General features: G+C 32.4%; 1 protein-coding gene across 2 annotated transcripts in view; it reads left to right on the top strand.

The window, feature by feature from the left end:
- CDH9 (cadherin 9) overlaps positions 1-18,650 on the top strand; it is a 126,442-nt gene that overhangs the window by 85,717 nt on the left and 22,075 nt on the right. Inside the window, exons 4-7 of one of the 2 annotated variants that reach the window (XM_027125384.1) lie at positions 4,637-4,756; positions 5,347-5,514; positions 7,654-7,841; positions 8,767-9,020. In XM_027125384.1, the coding sequence (XP_026981185.1) occupies positions 4,637-4,756; positions 5,347-5,514; positions 7,654-7,841; positions 8,767-9,020 (730 nt within the window). The remainder of the gene's footprint in view (positions 1-4,636; positions 4,757-5,346; positions 5,515-7,653; positions 7,842-8,766; positions 9,021-18,650) is intronic. The other variant, XM_027125385.1, reaches the window with a different exon arrangement.

Below are 18,650 nucleotides of genomic sequence, written 5' to 3'. Positions count from 1 at the left end.
TGCTATTCAAATGGCAGTCAAGTTTAATGTATTTTGGCCTGAAATGAAAGGAATATCAAATAGTGTCAGCAGTTTTAGACAGTTTTGTTTGCATTATTTTGCATAAAAACAATTAATGCTTGTATTTGATAAATTTCTTTTGATCATCTCATTTGATCATTGAAACAACTTGATGTGGTAGGCATGGGAAATAGAACTTTAAATCCCCATTCTGTTAATTAGGAACCCTGGATTCAGAAAGATTAAGGAACTGAATTAAGATCAAATACCTGGTAGCATAACAACAATATCCCAAGTCTTTTTAATATTATTTTAGATATGTTCCATCCAGCAATGGTTTATCCTGAAAACTGAAAATAATCATTTCATTTTTTAAGCCTGCCCATAATTTTAAATGCCATTTGTTATTATGCAATGTTTTTATCTGTATATGTAACTACATTTAGCTATAATTATATGAAAGGTTTAGATTTGTTAATGAGATAAGAGCTGACTCTTAAATCATATTTCTAAAAAAATAAGTGATGTAAACTTACTATAATATCCCAAACATGTAACTGATTTTGAAAAACTGACATTTAGTTGAATATTATTTCAAAATCAGTTATAAGTATATAACTTTGACATTATTGTAATTAATACATGGGTAAGTCAAATAATTTCTTAAAGAAGAAAAACAAACATATCCATCTTTACTGAGTGATTGATATTAAATATGTATACACATAAAATATATGTCTAAATAAAAAGTATATGTATTTATATCCTGAAATGTATTGTTCTTTTGTAACTCTCCTACCTGATTTAAAGGAAAATAAACGTATTATAGTTTTATAGATGTGATTTTCTCTGCTTTTACCTATACACATAACCATTTACAGAGAAATGTAAAGGGTGATACTTAGGAACTTTGTCAGGCTATGTGTAACCCATATATTAACAGCTAAAGCCTGTGCATAATCACATAATAAAGAATGCCTCCTCTCTAAATGAAGTAATGTACAATTATTGAATTCTAACCTTATTTTCATTATATTAGTGATTTTAATTTAAATCAAACACTTGAAAAACTACTATTATTAACTTTGAGGGTAAATGAAGTCTAATGGAATAAAATATAAAAATTCTTTATTCCCATTTTATCCTTCTTTCCAACATTGTAGTCCAATGTTCTCCTTTATACTGTCCCCCCACTACGTGATTATTTTTGTCTTAATATATTTGTCTTTTCTTTTTCTGTCTCACCAAATCCTCTCCTTGATTTTTCCCTCTGCCTCTGCTTCTTTCTATCAAATACGCCATATTTCATTTTGGTTCAGACATATTCCTCCCCATCCCTTTTATTGGTAGTTAAAATCAAATGACTCCAGTGAACTCTTTAAATCTGAAACACATTAGCATATTCTGATCAGAACACTTAATCTGGATAATACATGAGGATATATAGTGAAAGAAAATGAGATACACTTTGAATTAGGTATTTGTAGCAGATTCCTACATTTTATGTTTTCCATTTTTTGTGGTCATTATACTTTGATTAAAGATTATCTATTATTTTTCTATATTTGCATGCATTCATCTCCCTCAAGGCAAATTCCTATTGTGCAATTTTGGAGGTTTCTCATTGACTGGGTAGGTCCCTCAAAAACTGATCCAGTTCCCCTCCCACACTGTCTGCCCAACAAGGAATCTATCTGTAGTTTTTCACAGATCACACAAGTAACTCACCATTGAATGCTTCATGTCCTAAACTAGGCCCTTTCTTAGAGGTACACTGCCTGTAGATTCAAATATGTGTCTAATCATATGTCTAGACAGGCCATTTAATACAGTATTTAGAATGAAGCTTCTTCATACTGGCTAGATCGAATCCCATCCTATCACCTACTAGCTGTGTAATCATGAGCAACCTCTATATGCTCCAAGGCCTGCATCCCATGTTTATCATGAGGATAAAATAATAATACAAATCAACTGCTGAGAACTCTGCCTAGTCTACGTTAAGCAATTTGTAAATGTTAGATCTTGTTATGACTTTGAACTAGAAACTCTACTGGGCTTTAGAGATAAAATGTTGAACAAAAGCAGACATAGCCCTTTCCTTTGGAGAGTTTACATCACACAAAACCTACATATAACAAATGACATAAATTTGTCATTCAGGCTTCACTATATTTTACTTAATATTTGTTTAATAAAAAAGTAAATACTGGGTTTCGCTGGTGGCACAGTGGTTGAGAGTCCGCCTGCCGATGCAGGGGACATGGGTTCGTGCCCCAGTCCGGGAAGATCCCACATGCTGCGGAGCAGCTAGGCCCATGAGCCATGGCCGCTGAGCCTGCGCTCACGGGCCTGTGCTCCGCCACGGGACAGGCCACAACAGTGAGAGGCCCGCGTACCGCAAAAAAAAAAAAAAAAAAAAAAGTAAATACTTCTTTTAAATTATTTGAGAATAAATGAAGCATATATAGCTCAGAAAATTTAGAGGGATATAAAAATCAAAGTGGTGTATTTCCTTTTATTCTGTCTTTATAAGCAAATATTTATAAAATTAGTACAAACATATAAACCATTTTCTATCTAATTTTATTATTAAATAGTATGAACTGTAAAATGTCCTTATATTTAAGGAAAAATCTAGCCATTCCCTAGTGTTCAACACACTACATATTTTTCTTTTTCTCATTTTGCTATTATAAATAACGTATCAGTGATATGCTACCAGTGTTTATTAGTGTTTAACAACATTCTAATTATTACCATGATTCTGAGAGGGGGAACAGTATTTTATATGGGTATTTGTAGCATTTTAGCCACATTATAGGATTGATTTCCATTCTTTAATTTATTATTTTTAGGCCAAGTATTTTCAGGTAGGTTTGAAGATCATATACCCATGATAAAGAGCAAATGATCAAAACAAATTTAACAACAAACATATTATTAAAAGTGTCAAAAAAGGATAAAGGTGTGTTTTTACCTGTGCCCATTATGAAATGATAGCCACAGCCAAAGAAAAATGAGTCTGGTAGCAAAAGAAATGTCATGAAATCAATGAATTAACTACTTGCATTTAGCATCTTGGTTATGCTTAATAATTCATATTTCAAATAACCTTCAAGTATGAAAGCAATTATTAATCTATGTTCACATAAGGTTATATAAAAATAAATATAAATCTGAAAACCACTCTAGTTGAACATTTGAACATTATTGTGGGATGGAAATCTCTTTATGATTTCTGCTTTGGTCTAACTGGGACACGAGTGGATGTTTTTTAAATGATAAAACAGTACACCTGGGACTGACTGAGTAAATTGTACTGTGTCCTCTCACAGGACATATCAATTCCATTGCAGCTGAGGAAACAGAGGCTTCAAGAGGAAGAGCTCAAGTTCTCATCTTACACTAATTAATTTTGAGAAAACATAAAAATACTTCCTAAATTCATATATTCAAATATACTGATGGAAAATAAAGCTGTTAGTTTAATCTTAATGTTCAATATATTAATTTCTAGAATCTGCATAAGCAAATATATGCAAATTTTGAGAAACATTCACTACAACTCAATTAGACAAGCTATGCGTGTATAATGTATGCTGGATATTAAAGTAGGTTACAGAGCCAACGTGGAACTCACTTTTTCTAAAGAATTTTAACATCTATGTAAGTATCAGAGTCAACATTTTGAAAAATTGTGTGTAATATACTAGAAAATGTCCTACAAACTCATTTTGCTCAAGGAATACATGGTAGGCTTTAGTTAATGGTAGTTTTAGAATCATGCCTTGAATCTTTATAGAGTTCTAGAAAATATAAGAAAGGTCCATCAATATATTACATTACCTTTAGCTCCTAAAACTAGCTCCTTTAAAGCTCTTTTACCTTTTAAAACATAATTATATGTGACAAAGTTAAGAGAAAATAATTTAATTTTTATAAAATAAAATTAAACTGAGAGTATTGGTAAATTATAGTATTGCATGTGAGACAATTATACACTTTCTTAACTCTGGAGGGGTATATCTGCTGATCTACATATGTGTAGCAAATAATACACAGCATATCAATAGGTATAATTATATATGACTATGTTAACTACATTACAATGAGAGGCACAGATACAATAATCATATATATCTTGCATACCAAAAATTTTGGCAATTTTACCTTTTGTGTCTTGATAAAAACAGGGCCTCTTTATTTTCAATTTACATTATTTAGTTACTTTATCAAAATAAAAAGCAGCAAGAGTGCTTTCAATGTTGGATTTATCTTTGAATTCACATTTCCAGTTAGCAATAAATGTATTAATTGAAAATTGTATGTGCACTGTATTCAGTGAAAAATTGTTTTCTGTCACAGTATTTTCAACCAATTAGGCATATTCATCTTTATGATAAATTTTGCTTTTGACTTTTTTAGATAGCTCAATAATAGTAACAATATTATTAAGAAATATTTAAATTAAAAAAAATGAAAGATAAGTGATCTTTAGCAGCATAATTTAAACAAATTTCTTGAAACATGTACCATGGTTTAACATACCACATTCCCAGTAATATGGTTTCATAAAGATAGCTTCAAATTTCTAAGTACTTAAGTGTCTGTGTTTGGGTGGGGATTCATGTAGGTACATCTGTTATACAAGTGACTGCAACAGATGCAGATGACGCCAACTATGGAAATAGTGCCAAAGTGGTCTACAGCATATTGCAAGGACAGCCATATTTTTCAGTGGACCCAGAATCAGGTAACGACATCTAATACTTGGTCTCTTTCTCATTATGCAATACATCTGGATGCACATTTATAGATTTTCTATATTTAAAAAGCTATTAAGTATCATGTTTTTATTTATTCCTTATATTGATAGTTATTCCATGGATACAGAAGCAGAATTCCTATTATTTAAAAAGATTTGAATCCTTAGCCCTTTAGACTAGTATTTATTGAGTTTAAATTTATTACATTAAATACAAAATTTCACAGAGATTCAACACATTACATGTCTTAGGAAATACTCAAAACCAAAAACAATGTGACAATCAAAATTATGCTTATTCATCTAAAGACTTCTGACTAAAGTTAGTTTTTCTAGTCAAAAGGATAATTAAATTGATCTAGCAAAAATTTTTTCCTGAAAGACAGCCCATGGAAGAATTTTTTTCTGTTCCGTGAATTATGTTAAATTGGTTACGTATGGATTGAAAGACTTACCTAGGTACACTGACATCTTATCATCTGTTTGTTCTGATTAATGTCTGTAAAATGGATCTTGCATGGCTTAATTTTAAAACACAATGATTGAACTGCAAAATATTTGTCTATTTTTTCCAAAAGGCATAATAAAAACTGCATTACCAGACATGAGCAGAGAAAACAGAGAGCAGTACCAAGTGGTTATACAAGCCAAAGACATGGGTGGCCAGATGGGAGGCCTTTCTGGAACCACCACAGTGAACATCACTCTGACAGACGTCAACAACAATCCTCCTCGATTTCCCCAGAGTAAGAGAGGTTTCAGTGATACCATGTGGAAAGTTTCTCAAACACACTATGAACAGTTTAATACTTTTACTAGTAGTTTCACTACTAGTTTATGGATAAAGATGAATCCACAACCCCTCCTCCCACAGAATATCACAATTTCCCACAAATTTATTAACAGTGACTAGGATCATTTCATCATTGAGTAGGTAATGGAGAAAACAAGGAAATGAGGTTCTTTTTGGCAACTTTAATTACCTTCTTCTACCTTTTGAAGAGTTACAAAATTTTCCAGACTACCTTTCCCAACATTTCCTATGATCGTCTAGTTCTTTTTCTCATCTATTTCCTGGTTATGAGTGTGGACTCTCAAGTCTGACCACCAGGCTGCAAATCCCATGTCTATCACTTGTCTTGCCTCAGTTCTCTTGTTTGTATGTAAGAATTATAATCCCTTATTTAATCAATTCTAAAACACAGGTTTGTTGATGTTTTAACATCTCTGAAATCAGATACTATATTAAAATCAATGCAAGTTAGTTTAATTAGCCACATTTTTCTTTCTTATTGGCCCATAATCTCATGAAATAACATATCTCTCATGAGATATGTTAGAGTTTTCTGGTATCTGTTACCTACCTACCTGTGATGATTAAATCAGTTAATAGCCTTTCAGTTGTCACGATTTCTATGTTAAACCATGGATTCTTTGCAAGCCATGAGGTCCTACAAAAACAGACTAATTCTCTGCTGAAAATATTTCTATGTTGCAGCAAATAAAATTATAAGAAGTCCTATCTTGAAATGTTCTGTTAAGGGCCCTGAAATTTCAATTTATAACATTGATTCCAATACAGTAAAGCATTTTTTTCAAGCTAATCAAATTTGAAATACTTGATGATACAGCTCTAGATGGTGGACATGTACAAATGACAAATATTAAAAAATAAACTTTGCTGAGAATATAAATAATAAGACTAATTAACATAAATCTAAACTTTGCATTCAGGTTCCTTAAACATAAACTGAAAAAGTATGATGTGATGAATTCTCAAATGACTTGCCACTCTATAATTTTATGATCTATTATAATCTCAGCAGAAGGTTTGGAACTCTAATAGTAATAGTAAAAATGTTCTTGAACTAAGAACTGGGCTAAGCATGTTAAAGACGTCATTTCATGGAATCTTCATAACAAACCTATGAGTTAATAGCTATCATCATCTCTATTTTATAGATGTGTAAATTAAGGGTTAGAGAATTTAACTAACTTGCCTAGTGATGAAAATTCAAATCCAGGGCAGTTGGATTTAGAAGTCCCTCTTCTTAACCACCAAGCAAATTGGAAACAGAACAGACTTTGAAGTCAGGGAGACATAGTTTTGCCTTCTGCTTTTCCCAGCTTTAAAGGATGATTTCCTTGAGCCTTATCTGAGGATAATACACCTGCCTTCATTCTATAAGGACTAATGTTAGAATTAAATAAACTAACATAGAGGGCCTTTGGCCTTATATAGATTTCAACATACATTAAATGTTTAAAAACATTTCTAACTTTCATTAACATTTTTTGTGATATTTTCCTATTATCTCTTAAATAAATCCTCACAAACTAAAATGCTTTCATGAACAGGACAATGTAATGGCTGAAACTGCAGGAGACAGAAACATTCATATCCCACTTAAAGACATTAACAAGCCAAAAAAGAAAGAAAGAAAGAAAGAACTTGCTGTGTGTGGATTTCTTTTTTTCTATCCCTGAGTTAGAATATAAGAATAATGCATGTTCTAAATCATTTAGTATAAATAAAGATGTGTAATGACAATGTTGAATGCTTCAGATAAGCAGTAAATAATTGTTGTCCTTGCCCTCTTAAGTCAAAAGTTCTGGATTCTAATATCAGGACTACCATCTATTATCTAAATAACCTTGAGACATTCACTTAATCTTTCTGGAACATATATTTCTCATTTACAAAATGAGAGTACTCTGCCTTTATAAATTATTTTTCTAACTTAATAAATCTATAATTTTTGATGGCTTACAATTCAATATGATGAAAAACTCTAATTTGAAATTAATTTATTTAAGTAAAAAAGGCAGAGGAAATGAAAGATTTTTGTTATCCAAAGATGAAACAGCTTTGATTTAATTCTCAGGTACGTATCAATTTTATTCTCCTGAGTCTGTACCTCTTGGAACTCATCTTGGAAGGATAAAAGCCAATGACCCTGATGTGGGGGAAAATGCTGAGATGGAATACAGCATTGCTGAAGGAGACGGAGCAGACATGTTTGATGTCATCACTGACAAGGATACACAGGAAGGGATTATAACTGTCAAACAGGTTTCTTCTTGCTGTCTTCATTTCCTCATTGAGTGCTTTATAGTTTATTTTTGCTTTTCAAGGAAGAAAAGCCTAGGATTTATTTTTCCCATCCTTTACATGCTTCTATCCTTCATATAAGTGGGAATAGTTGCGATTTCACTTCAAATAAGTTAAGCATCTTTATCATTGACACTTAAAAACTGATATAAAACCTCAACAGCTTGTGCTTATAGTAGACAACAGTCAAACAAGTTTTAGATACTCTCAAAAGTCTTTGTTTTATATTTCTCCATGGTATTATTTCATTCACTGTTTAAAATATTTAAATTGTTAAGTGTGATGGTTTATTAAAATAGATGAAGCCTGAAGATGCTTGATTTTTAAAGCAGTGGAGGAGAACATTATAAAGTGTTAGAATAATCAAGCTAAATACTGATTACTTTATATCACCCTAATTTCCCTGCTTTCATTCACATCTTTTTTTCCACAGTAGTCAGATTAATAATTTTTTTTTCTTTTTAAAACAGTTTTAGAACTGTAGGACTTAAGGAAGCAACTTATGTGAATGGTTTGTTAAATCTCAATTTTATGTTTCTGCTGATTTAAAATTTTTATAACTTTAATAATAATAATATAGTAATAAATAGCCTATGTATTTACTAGATAATACTTCATTTACCTATGACTACCAAAATGTAAAATGCATTACTAAGTGTGAATCAATCTTAATGTGTATACTATTATATTGAATTACTCCTTATAAATGTGTAAGGCAAAAAAAATTTCCTAATTTATTTGTTATACCCATGAAGCAATAATTGGGAAAGTTATTTAACCAGAATTACTGGGACTATTAAGAGAGGTGGTTATTAAATTTTGAAATTGTCTTCCATTTTTATGTCTGCTATATTATACTAATTTTTCTTATTTTATTTAACTTCAGAATTTAGATTATGAAAACAAAATGCTGTACACTTTAAAAGTGGATGCAAGTAACACTCACCCTGATCCACGATTCCTGTACCTGGGACCTTTCAAAGACACAGCTGTGGTCAAAATATCTGTGGAAGATACGGATGAGCCTCCTGTGTTCAGTAAAATTTTTTACTTGATAGAAGTAGATGAAGATGTAAAGGAAGGCAGCATCATTGGACAGGTTACAGCATATGACCCAGATGCCATGAACAATTTAATAAAGTAAGTATTTTGAGAAAACTTAAGTTTGAAGAAAAATGATAACCTCACTATTTATAAGCTGTGTGAAAAAAAAATGTACCATGTATGATCAAGTACAGTAATACAACCAAACACTTCCATAGCACAGACTTTTAGCTGGGCAGTCTTCTAAGTGCTCTGGATATATTATTTCATTTGACTCTTATCACATATTACAAGGTAGCTCCTGTTATTATATCTTTTGTAAATGATAAGACTAAGGTACTGAACATTTAAATAACTTGCCAACTAATTAGTCACTGGCAAAGCTGGGTTTGAGGTTCAGGCTGTCTGGCTCCAGTGTCCATGATTCTAATCCCTTAGTTATTGATGTAATTCTTGCCTCATTGCCCTTCTTTGATAAATCATAGTTCAAATAATAAGATATCTAAACAAATACATTTGAAAAGAAGTTCTTCTAGAAAAGCTTAAGAGATACCTTGAAAACTGATGAAAAACGTCTTTTGAAAATAGTCCCTAGGCACATTTTACATCAAAATTTTTGAGAAGCAAAATATCAATTATATTCCATTAATAAAACAGAGAATTGGTAAAATGAGTGATATTTGAGAACACTAAAACTATTAAAAATTGGTATAGTATACTGCAGAATAGTGTAATACTTTCCCAAAATTTGAATATTGTATTAACCATTTAAAAGTTTTCAAATATGCCAGAAACTATGCTTAAGGAGAATATAAATATAGTTGTGACATAAATGGATGAATAGGATGGGTGGATGAAGATGGGTAGGTATGTTGATGAAGACAAAAGAGACAGACAAATAATATATTGTCTGTTAATGTGTGGCTAGTAAAATACCTAAAATTATGCTTTGTTTAAAATTTAATTTTTTATCCAACAAGGACCGACTGTATAGCATATGGAACTGTACTAAATATCTTGTAATAACCTGTAATGGAAGGGAATGTAAAAAAAATAATATATATATTTATAAGTATATATAACTGAATCATTTTGCTGTATACCTAAAACTAACACAATATTGTAGTAAATAAACTATATTTCAATAAATTTTTTGATCAAATTTAATTTTTAATTAAGGAAAATAAATGGTTAAGTATTTATTGGGAATGCCCAGATTTCCTGGAATTCATGTCATACCATCACATAGAAAATCAGTGAGCACAATACTGAGTTTATAAGTATTAAATTTAGTTTAAGATGTAATAGCTATTCATGTTAATTTACAAAGCAACGTTTGTTGAACTAAATATGCCCTAATTTATATTTAATTTGTTGGTCAATTAATATATTTTTAAAATAAAGAAAGTTTGTGAAATTTTAATCTGTAGTTAGTACTCAGAGTTTAGCTTTAAATATTTGGTTAGTTTTAGGTTAATTAGAATAGAATTGACTTAACTTTCTCTTTTAAATAAATGTTCAGGTTTAAATTATATATTTTGTGTATTGTTAATTAATTTAAAAACATGACATAATGATACCAATGCATAAAAGATTATTTTACTGACACTTTTGTATCAGCATACATGAAATGGATTAATTTAAAATTTTCGTATTATATAAAACAAAACTCCTAAAATGAAATGAATAAGTAATCTAGTTTTCCAGTGGTCTACACATATGTTCCAGCACTTTTATATCCAAAATGTTTATTTATTTTTTACTGAAATTGAGTGTGGCTGATTGGTTTTGGCAACTCTTATATGTGCATTTTTTGTGTGTGTTCTTTGCAATATTGCAGTAGAAATAAATCACCACTTATATTAAAAATGGATAAGGGAATGTCCATACCAATAGCTATAAATGCTCAGTAAGTATCTGTTCTTGATAGATTTTGCAATTTTCAAAAAATAGTAGTCAATGTCTTTTCTACTTCAATTGTGGCACCAGATTCATGACATGAGACAAATATTTTGCCTATCCTTTCCTCTATAAAATAATTGTTATCATTTATTGAGCCCTTGCTATGAGCTGGAGACTATCCAAAGAGCTTTATATTTATTAGATCATTTAAACCTCATCACAACATTATAAGGTGAGTATAACTGTTATCACCTACATTTTTTAAAAGTTTTATTTTATATTGGAGCAAAGTTGATTAACAATGTGTTAGTTTCAGTTGCACAGCAAAGTGATTCAGTTAGACATATTTATGTATCTATTATTTTTTCAAATTCTTTTCCCATTTTGGTTATTACAGAACACTCAGCCAAGTTTCCTGTGCTGTACAGTAGGTCCTTATTGATTATCTAATTTTAAATACAGTAGTCAGGCTCACAGACTTAGAGAACGAACTTATGGTTAAACAGGGGGGAAGGGGGAGGAGGAGGGATAGATTGGCAGTTTGGAATTGACAAGTACACCTACATTTTAAAAACCATAAATTGAGATGCAAAGAGTTTAAGGAACTTTACTAAGGACACTGAACAAATAATTAGCAGACTGAGGTTTAAACTACTGATGATCTGAATGCACAGCCAATATATCTTTAGCAGATATATTTTGCTTTCTTACTGACCAAATTATTAGAGATAATTAATATTGTTTCACATTCATAAACTGCTTTGACCGACCTCAGTGGTACAAAGCAAAGCCTCAAGGACAAAATTATACAAAAAGCAAAATATGGCTTTTGTCCCTGAGAATTTGGTCTAGTTTTTCATCATTTTTTCCATTTCCCACAATAGGCAATTTCTTTTTTTTTCCTTCCAGCTTTATTGAGATATAATTGACATATAGCACTGTAAAAGTTTAAGGTGTACAGCATAACGATTTGATGTGCATACATCATGAAATGATTAACGCAATAAGTTTAGTGAGCATCTATCATCTCATATAGATACAAAGTTAAAGAAACAGAATTTTTTTTTCCTTCTGAAGAGAACACTTAGGATTTACTCTTTAACAACACCTATATATAACATACAGCAGTGTTAATTATATTTATCATGTTGTGTATTATATCAATATCACTAGTACTTACATATAACTGAAAATTTGTACCTTTTGGCTGCCTTCATCCAATTCTCCCTCCACCTAGCCCCACCTCTGGTAACCACAAATATGATCTTTATGAGTTTGTTTTTGAAGTATAATTTTCTTACAACACTATGTTTTTTCCTGTTGAGCAACACAGTAATTCAAAATGTCTATACATTTCAAAATGATCACCATGATAAGTCTAGCTACCATCTGCCACCTTACAAAGGTATTACATAGTTATTAACTATACTCCCCACACTATACATTTCATACCTATGGCTCATTTATTTGCCAAGTAGAAGTTTGTACCTCTTAATCTCCCTCACCTATTTCTTTCCTCCCCTATACCTTCCCCTCTGGAAATTATCTGTTCTCTGTATCTATAACTGTTTCTGTTTTGTTATGTTTGATCATTTGTTTTGCTTTTTACATTTCACATACAAGCAAAATCATACAGTATGTGTCTTTCTCTGTCTGACTTATTTTATTTACTCTAGATCCATCCATGCTGTCACAAATGGCATAATTTCATTCTTTTGATGGCTAAGTAATATTCCATTGTGTATATATGCATATATACCACATCTTCTTTATCAATTCATTTACCACTGGGAACTTAGGTTGCTTCCATATCTTGGATATTGTAAATAATGCTGCAATAAACGTAGGGGTGCATATATCTTTTCTAATGAGTGTTTTCTTTTTCTTTGGATAAATATCCAGGTGGAATTGCTGGATCATATGGTAGTTTGGTTTTAATAGTTTTGATGAATCTCCACACTGTTTCCCATATTGGCTGCACCAATTTATATTCCCACCAACAGAGCATGAGAGTTCCCTTTTGTACACATCCTGTCAACCTTTGTTGTTTGTTGTTTTTTGATAATAGCATTATGACAGTTGCGAGGTGATATCTCACTGTGGTTTTGATTTGCATTTCCCTGATGATGAGTGACGTTGAGCATCTTTTCATGTGCCTGTTCACCATCTACATGTCTTTGAAAACACGTCTATTTAGAACCTCTGCCCATCTTTTAAACAGGTTGTTTGGTTTTTGTATATTTTGGCTATTAACCACTTATTGGATCTATTTTGGCTATTAACCACTTACTGGATCTGTCATTTGCAGATATCTTCTTCCATTCAGTAGGCAGTCATTTCATTTTGTTGATTGTTTCTTTCACTGGTCAAAAACTTTTTAGTTTGATTAAGTCCCATTTATTTATTTTTGCTTTTGTTTCCCTTGCTTGAGTAGATATATCCAAAAAATATTGCTAAGACCAATGTCAAAGAGCTTATTGCCCATGTTTTCTTTTAGAACTTTTATGGTTGCAGTTCTTACATTTAAGTCTTTAATCCATTTTGAATTTATTTTTATGCATGGTGTGTAAAAGTAGTCCAGTTTGATTCTTCTACATGTATCCATCCAGTTTTCCCACAACCACTCATTGAAGAGACTATCTTTTCTCCATTGTATATTTTTGCCTCCTTTGTGGTAGATTGCCCATGTAAGTGCAGGTTCACTTCTGGGCTCTCTATTCTGTTTCAGTGATTTATGGGCCTGTTTTTGTACGAGTACCATACTGTTTTGATTGCTGTAGCTTTGTAGTATAGTTTGAAATCAGAGCTCATGATACCTCCAGCTTTGTTCTTCTTTCTCAAGATTGTTTTGGCTATTCAGGGTCTTTCATGTTTCATACAAATTTTAGAATATTTCTTCTAGCTCTGTGAGAAATCACTTTGGTATTTTGATAGAGATTGTATTGATTCTGTAGGTTGCCTTAGGGAATATGGATATTTTATATACATTATACACAGAACTGATTCTTATAATCCATGAACATGGTATATCTTTCCATCTGTTTGTGTATTCTTCAATTTCTTTCATCAGTGTTGCATAGTTTAGCAAGTACAGGTCCTTAACCTCTTTAGATTTATTCCTATGTATTTTATTCTTTTTGATGTGATTGTAAATGGTATTGTCTTCTTAATTTCTCTTTCTGATAGTTCATTTTTAGTGTCTAGAAATACAACAGATTTCTGTATATTATCAATAATTTTGTATCTTCCAACTTTACCAAATTATTGATGAGTTCTAGTATTTTTTTGGTGGCATCTTTAGGATTTTCTAAGTGTAGTATCATGTCATCTGCAAACAGTGACAGTTTTTATTCTTCCTTTCTCATCTGGATGACTTTTATTTCTTTTTCTTGTCTGACTGCTGTGGCTAGGACTTCCAAAACTATGTTGAATAAAAGTGGTGAAAGTGTGTATCCAGGTCTTGTTACTGATTTTAGAGAAACTCTTTCAGCTTTTCAACACTGAGTATGATTTTAGCTGTGGGCTTGTAATATATGGCCTTCTTTATGTTGAGGTATAGTCCATCTACACCCACTTTGTGGAGAGTTTTTTTCTTATATAAATGAATGTTGAATTTTGTCAAAAGCTTTTTCTGCATCTATTGAAAGATCATATGATTTTTATTCTTCAATTTGTTAATGTGGTATATCACATTGATTTGCAAATACTGAACCATCCTTTCTTCCCTGGGATAAACCCCATTTGATCATGGGGTATGAACCTTTTAATGTATTGTTGAATTCATTTTGTTAACATTTTGTTATGGATTCTTGCATCTTTGTTCATCAGTGGTATAGGCTTGTAATTTTTTTGTGTTATCTTCATCTGGTTTTGGTATCAGGATGATGCTGAGCTCTTATCCTTTTTAATTTTTTGGAATATAGTTTGAGAGATTGGTGTTAACTCTTCTATAAATGTTTGGTAGCATTCATCTGAGAAAATATCTGGTCCTGAATTTTTGTTTGTTGGGATTTTTTTTTTAATTACTGATTCAATTTTATTACTGGTAATAAAATAATAATTTTCTATTTCTTCCTGGTTCAATCTTGGGAGGTTGCACATTTCTAAGAATTTGTCCATTTCTTCTAGGTTGTCCATTTTCTCAGTGTATAATTGTTCATAATAATCTCTTATGATCCTTTGTATTTCTGTGATGTAGGTTGTAACTTCTCCTTTTTCATTTCTGATTTTGTTAATTTGGGCCCTCTCTCTTTCTTCTTAAAGAGTCTGGCTAAAAGTTTATCAGTTTTGTTTATCTTTACCAAGAACCAGCTCCTAGTTTTATTGATCTTTCCTATTGTGGTTTTTTTTTTTTGGTCTCTATTTCATTTATTTCTGCTCTTATCTTTATAACTGCTTTCCTTCTACTAACTTTGGATTTTATTTTTTCTTCTTTTCCTAGTTCCTTTAGATGTAAAGTTAGGTTGTTTCTTTGAGGTTTTTCTTGTTTCCTGAGATAGGCTTTTCTTGCTATAAACCTCCCTCTTAGACCTGTTTTTGCTGTATCCCAAAGGTTTTGGGTCATTATGTTTTTTCCACTTAGTCCATTTACATTTAAAGTAATTGCTGAGAGGTAAGTACCTACTGCCATTTTGTTAATTGTTTAGGGGTGGTTTTATAGTTCTTTTTTGTTCCTTTCTTCTTCGTTTTCTCTTCTCCCTTTTGATTTGATGGCTGCCTTTAGTGTTTTGCTTGGATTCCATCCTCATTTGCATGTATGTATCTGCTATAGATGCTTGAGTGGTATCAGGATGATGCTGGCCTCTTGGTATGAGTTTGCAATTATTCATTCTTCTTTAAATTTTTGGAATAATTTGAGAAGGATAGGTAATAACTCTTCTATAAATGTTTGGTAGAATTCATCTGTGAAGACATCTGGTCCTGAACTTTTGTTTGTTGAGAGTTACCGTGAGGCTGTTACCATGAGGTTTATATATAGCCATCCATATATATATGATTATTTTAAGTTTCAGATCTCTTAAACTCAAACTTTAACAACCCTGCATTTTTTACTCCCCAGCCCCACTCCACATTTACTGTTTTGACATCATATTTTACATCTTTTTGTTTTATGTATCCCTTAGTTATTTATTATATATATATATAGATGATTTTACCACTTTGGTCTTTTAACCTTCCTACTAGCTTCATACATCGTTGATTTACCACCTTTACTGTATACTTATCTTTACAAAAGAGATTTTTCCTTTTGTAATTTTCTATTTCTAGTTCTGTTTTTCTTTTCTACTCAGAGATATCTTTTTTCTTTAAATTTGGTTTGGTGGTGCTGAACTCTTTAGTTTTGGCTTGTCTGTAAAACTTTTGATATCTCCAACTAATCTGAATGAAACCTTACCCGGGAGAGTATTATTGCTTGTAGGTTTTTCCCTTTTCATCACTTTAAATATACTGTGTCACCCCCTTCTGGCCTGTATAGTAACTGCTGAAAAGCTGACTGATAGCCTTATGGGAATTCCCTTGTACATAATTTGTGGCTTTTTCCTTGCTGCTTTTAATATTCTCTATCTTTAATTTTTGTAATTTAGTTATAATATATCTTGGTGTGGTCCTCTTTGGGTTGATACTGTTTTGGACTCTGCTTCTTGGCCTGAATGCCTGTTCCCTTTCTCAGGTTAGGGAAGTTTTCTGCTATAATGTCTTCAAATATGTTCTCTGCCCCTTTCTCTCTCTTCTCCTTCTGGACCCCAAAATGTGAATCTTAGTATGCTTAATGTTGTACTAGAGGTCTCTTAAGTTGTCCTCCTTTATTTTTATTATTTTTTTTCTTTTTGTTGTTCAGCTTCAGTGATTTCCACTACTCTGTCTTCTTCCAGCTTGCTGATCTGTTCTTCTGTATCATCTAATCTGTCTATTCTGGTCTATTTTTTATTTCAGTTATTGTATTCCTCATGTATTTTGGTTCTTCTTTATATTTTCTTAACTCTTTGTTAAAATCTTCTAACTTGTCACTTTGTTCATCCAATCTTCTCCCAAGTTCTTTGAACATTTTTATGATCATTACCTTGAACTCTTTATTGTGTTGATTGCTTCTCTCCACTTCACTTACTCCTTCTTGTGGGGTATTATCTTGTTCCTTCATTTGGAACATATTGCTCTGTCACCTCATTCTGCCTAATCTGCTGTTTTTATTTCTATGTATTTGGTAGGTTGGTTACATTTCCTGACCCTGGAAGTGACCTTTTGTAGTAGATGTCCCATGTGCTCCAGCAGTGCACTCCCCTCTAGTCACCAGAGCTATATCCTCTAGGGGTGCCCTCATGTGGCCTGCATGGTTCTTCTGTTGAGGCAGATTGAGTATTGCAGATGGTCTGGTAGGAGTGGCTGGCCCCAGGTCTAGTTGGTTACCAGGCTCTGCCTTGTGTGGAGGCTGCAGGCTGCTGGGTCTCAAGGGGCAGGGTGACATGGTAGCTGGCTCTGGGGCCCCAGATATCCCGGGGCTATTACTGGCCCACAGGTGGGCAGAGTTGGTGACTGGGGTGATTGTGGGGCCAGGGATCCTGAATTTCATGTCAGCCTGTTGTTGGACAGGGCGAGGTCCCAGGGGATCCCTGGACTGGTGTCTGCCCACAAGTGGGTGATGTTGGGTACTGTGGCTAGTTCTGGGCACTAGTGGCAGAGCTGGGTCTTGGAGTCTCTGGTTTCAGGGACCAGGGGCCCCAGAGTTGGTGCCAGCCTTCTGTGGGGTAGGGATGGGGCCCAGGGGGTCCTGGGGCTTGTGCCTGCCCACTGGCTGATGAGGCTGGTCCCAGGGCAAGTGCCAGCCCACTGGTGGGTGAAGCATGTTAGTACACCTATTAAAATATCCCCAAAATCGTCCCCCAAAGTTTCCTAATTCCCCTTTGTAATACTTCCCTCCCAAACATCCTGGAACCAAACCCTGTTCCCAGGCAAACAATGAACTACTTTATGGCAATATAGATTAAATTTGATTGGATTTTCTTGACTTTATACAAATGAAATCATACAGTATTTATTCTCTTCTGTCCAACTTCTTTCATTTAGCATAACTATCTTGAGATTTTCCGTATTGTTGTGTACATTAATAGTTTAATTTTCTAATTGCTGAATAGTATTCCAAAGTGTGGAAATACCACAATTTGCTTATCTGTTCATTGCTTATCTGTACTTATTCATTGATATTTTGAGTTGTTTCAAATACTTGGATATTATAATACATTTACACACATTTGTATATAAGTACACATACAAATATTTGTGTATCAGTATTTGTATAGTTACATGCATTCACTTTTCTAGAGTAAATATCTAGGAGGGTTATGATTGGAACATGTGGTGGTTATATGTCTAACTTTTAAAATGGTTATACAATTTTAAATTCCTATCAGCATGTGTGATGGTTCCAATTTCTCTACATCCTCACCAACCCTTGGTACTGTCAACTATTTTAATTTTAGCCATTCTAATAGATGTATAATAATATCTCCATTACCTTTATGGCTAATGATGTTGAGCATTTTTTTCATATGTTTATATGTCACCAATATATGTTTTTTGATGAAGTGTCTATTCAAAATTTGCCTAAACTTTACTGGGTTATGTCTTTGTTATTGATTTGAAGACACACACACACACAAACACACACAAACACACACACACTGGATACAAGTCCTTTATCAGATATATGATTTGCAAATATATTCTCCCCAAGTCAGTGGATTGTATATCCATTTCCTTAAAGTGACTTTCAAAAAGCAAAAATTCTCAATTTTAATAAAATCCAGTTTATTAACTTTTTTTTTTTTT

This window comes from Aethalodelphis obliquidens, unplaced genomic scaffold (assembly GCF_003676395.1).
Source record: "Aethalodelphis obliquidens isolate GAN/ISIS:26980383/991018 unplaced genomic scaffold, ASM367639v1 scaffold29, whole genome shotgun sequence".
NCBI classification, from domain to species: domain Eukaryota; kingdom Metazoa; phylum Chordata; class Mammalia; order Artiodactyla; family Delphinidae; genus Aethalodelphis; species Aethalodelphis obliquidens.
Note: the sequence above shows the minus strand (reverse complement) of the source record. Positions and strands in the feature narration are given on the sequence as shown.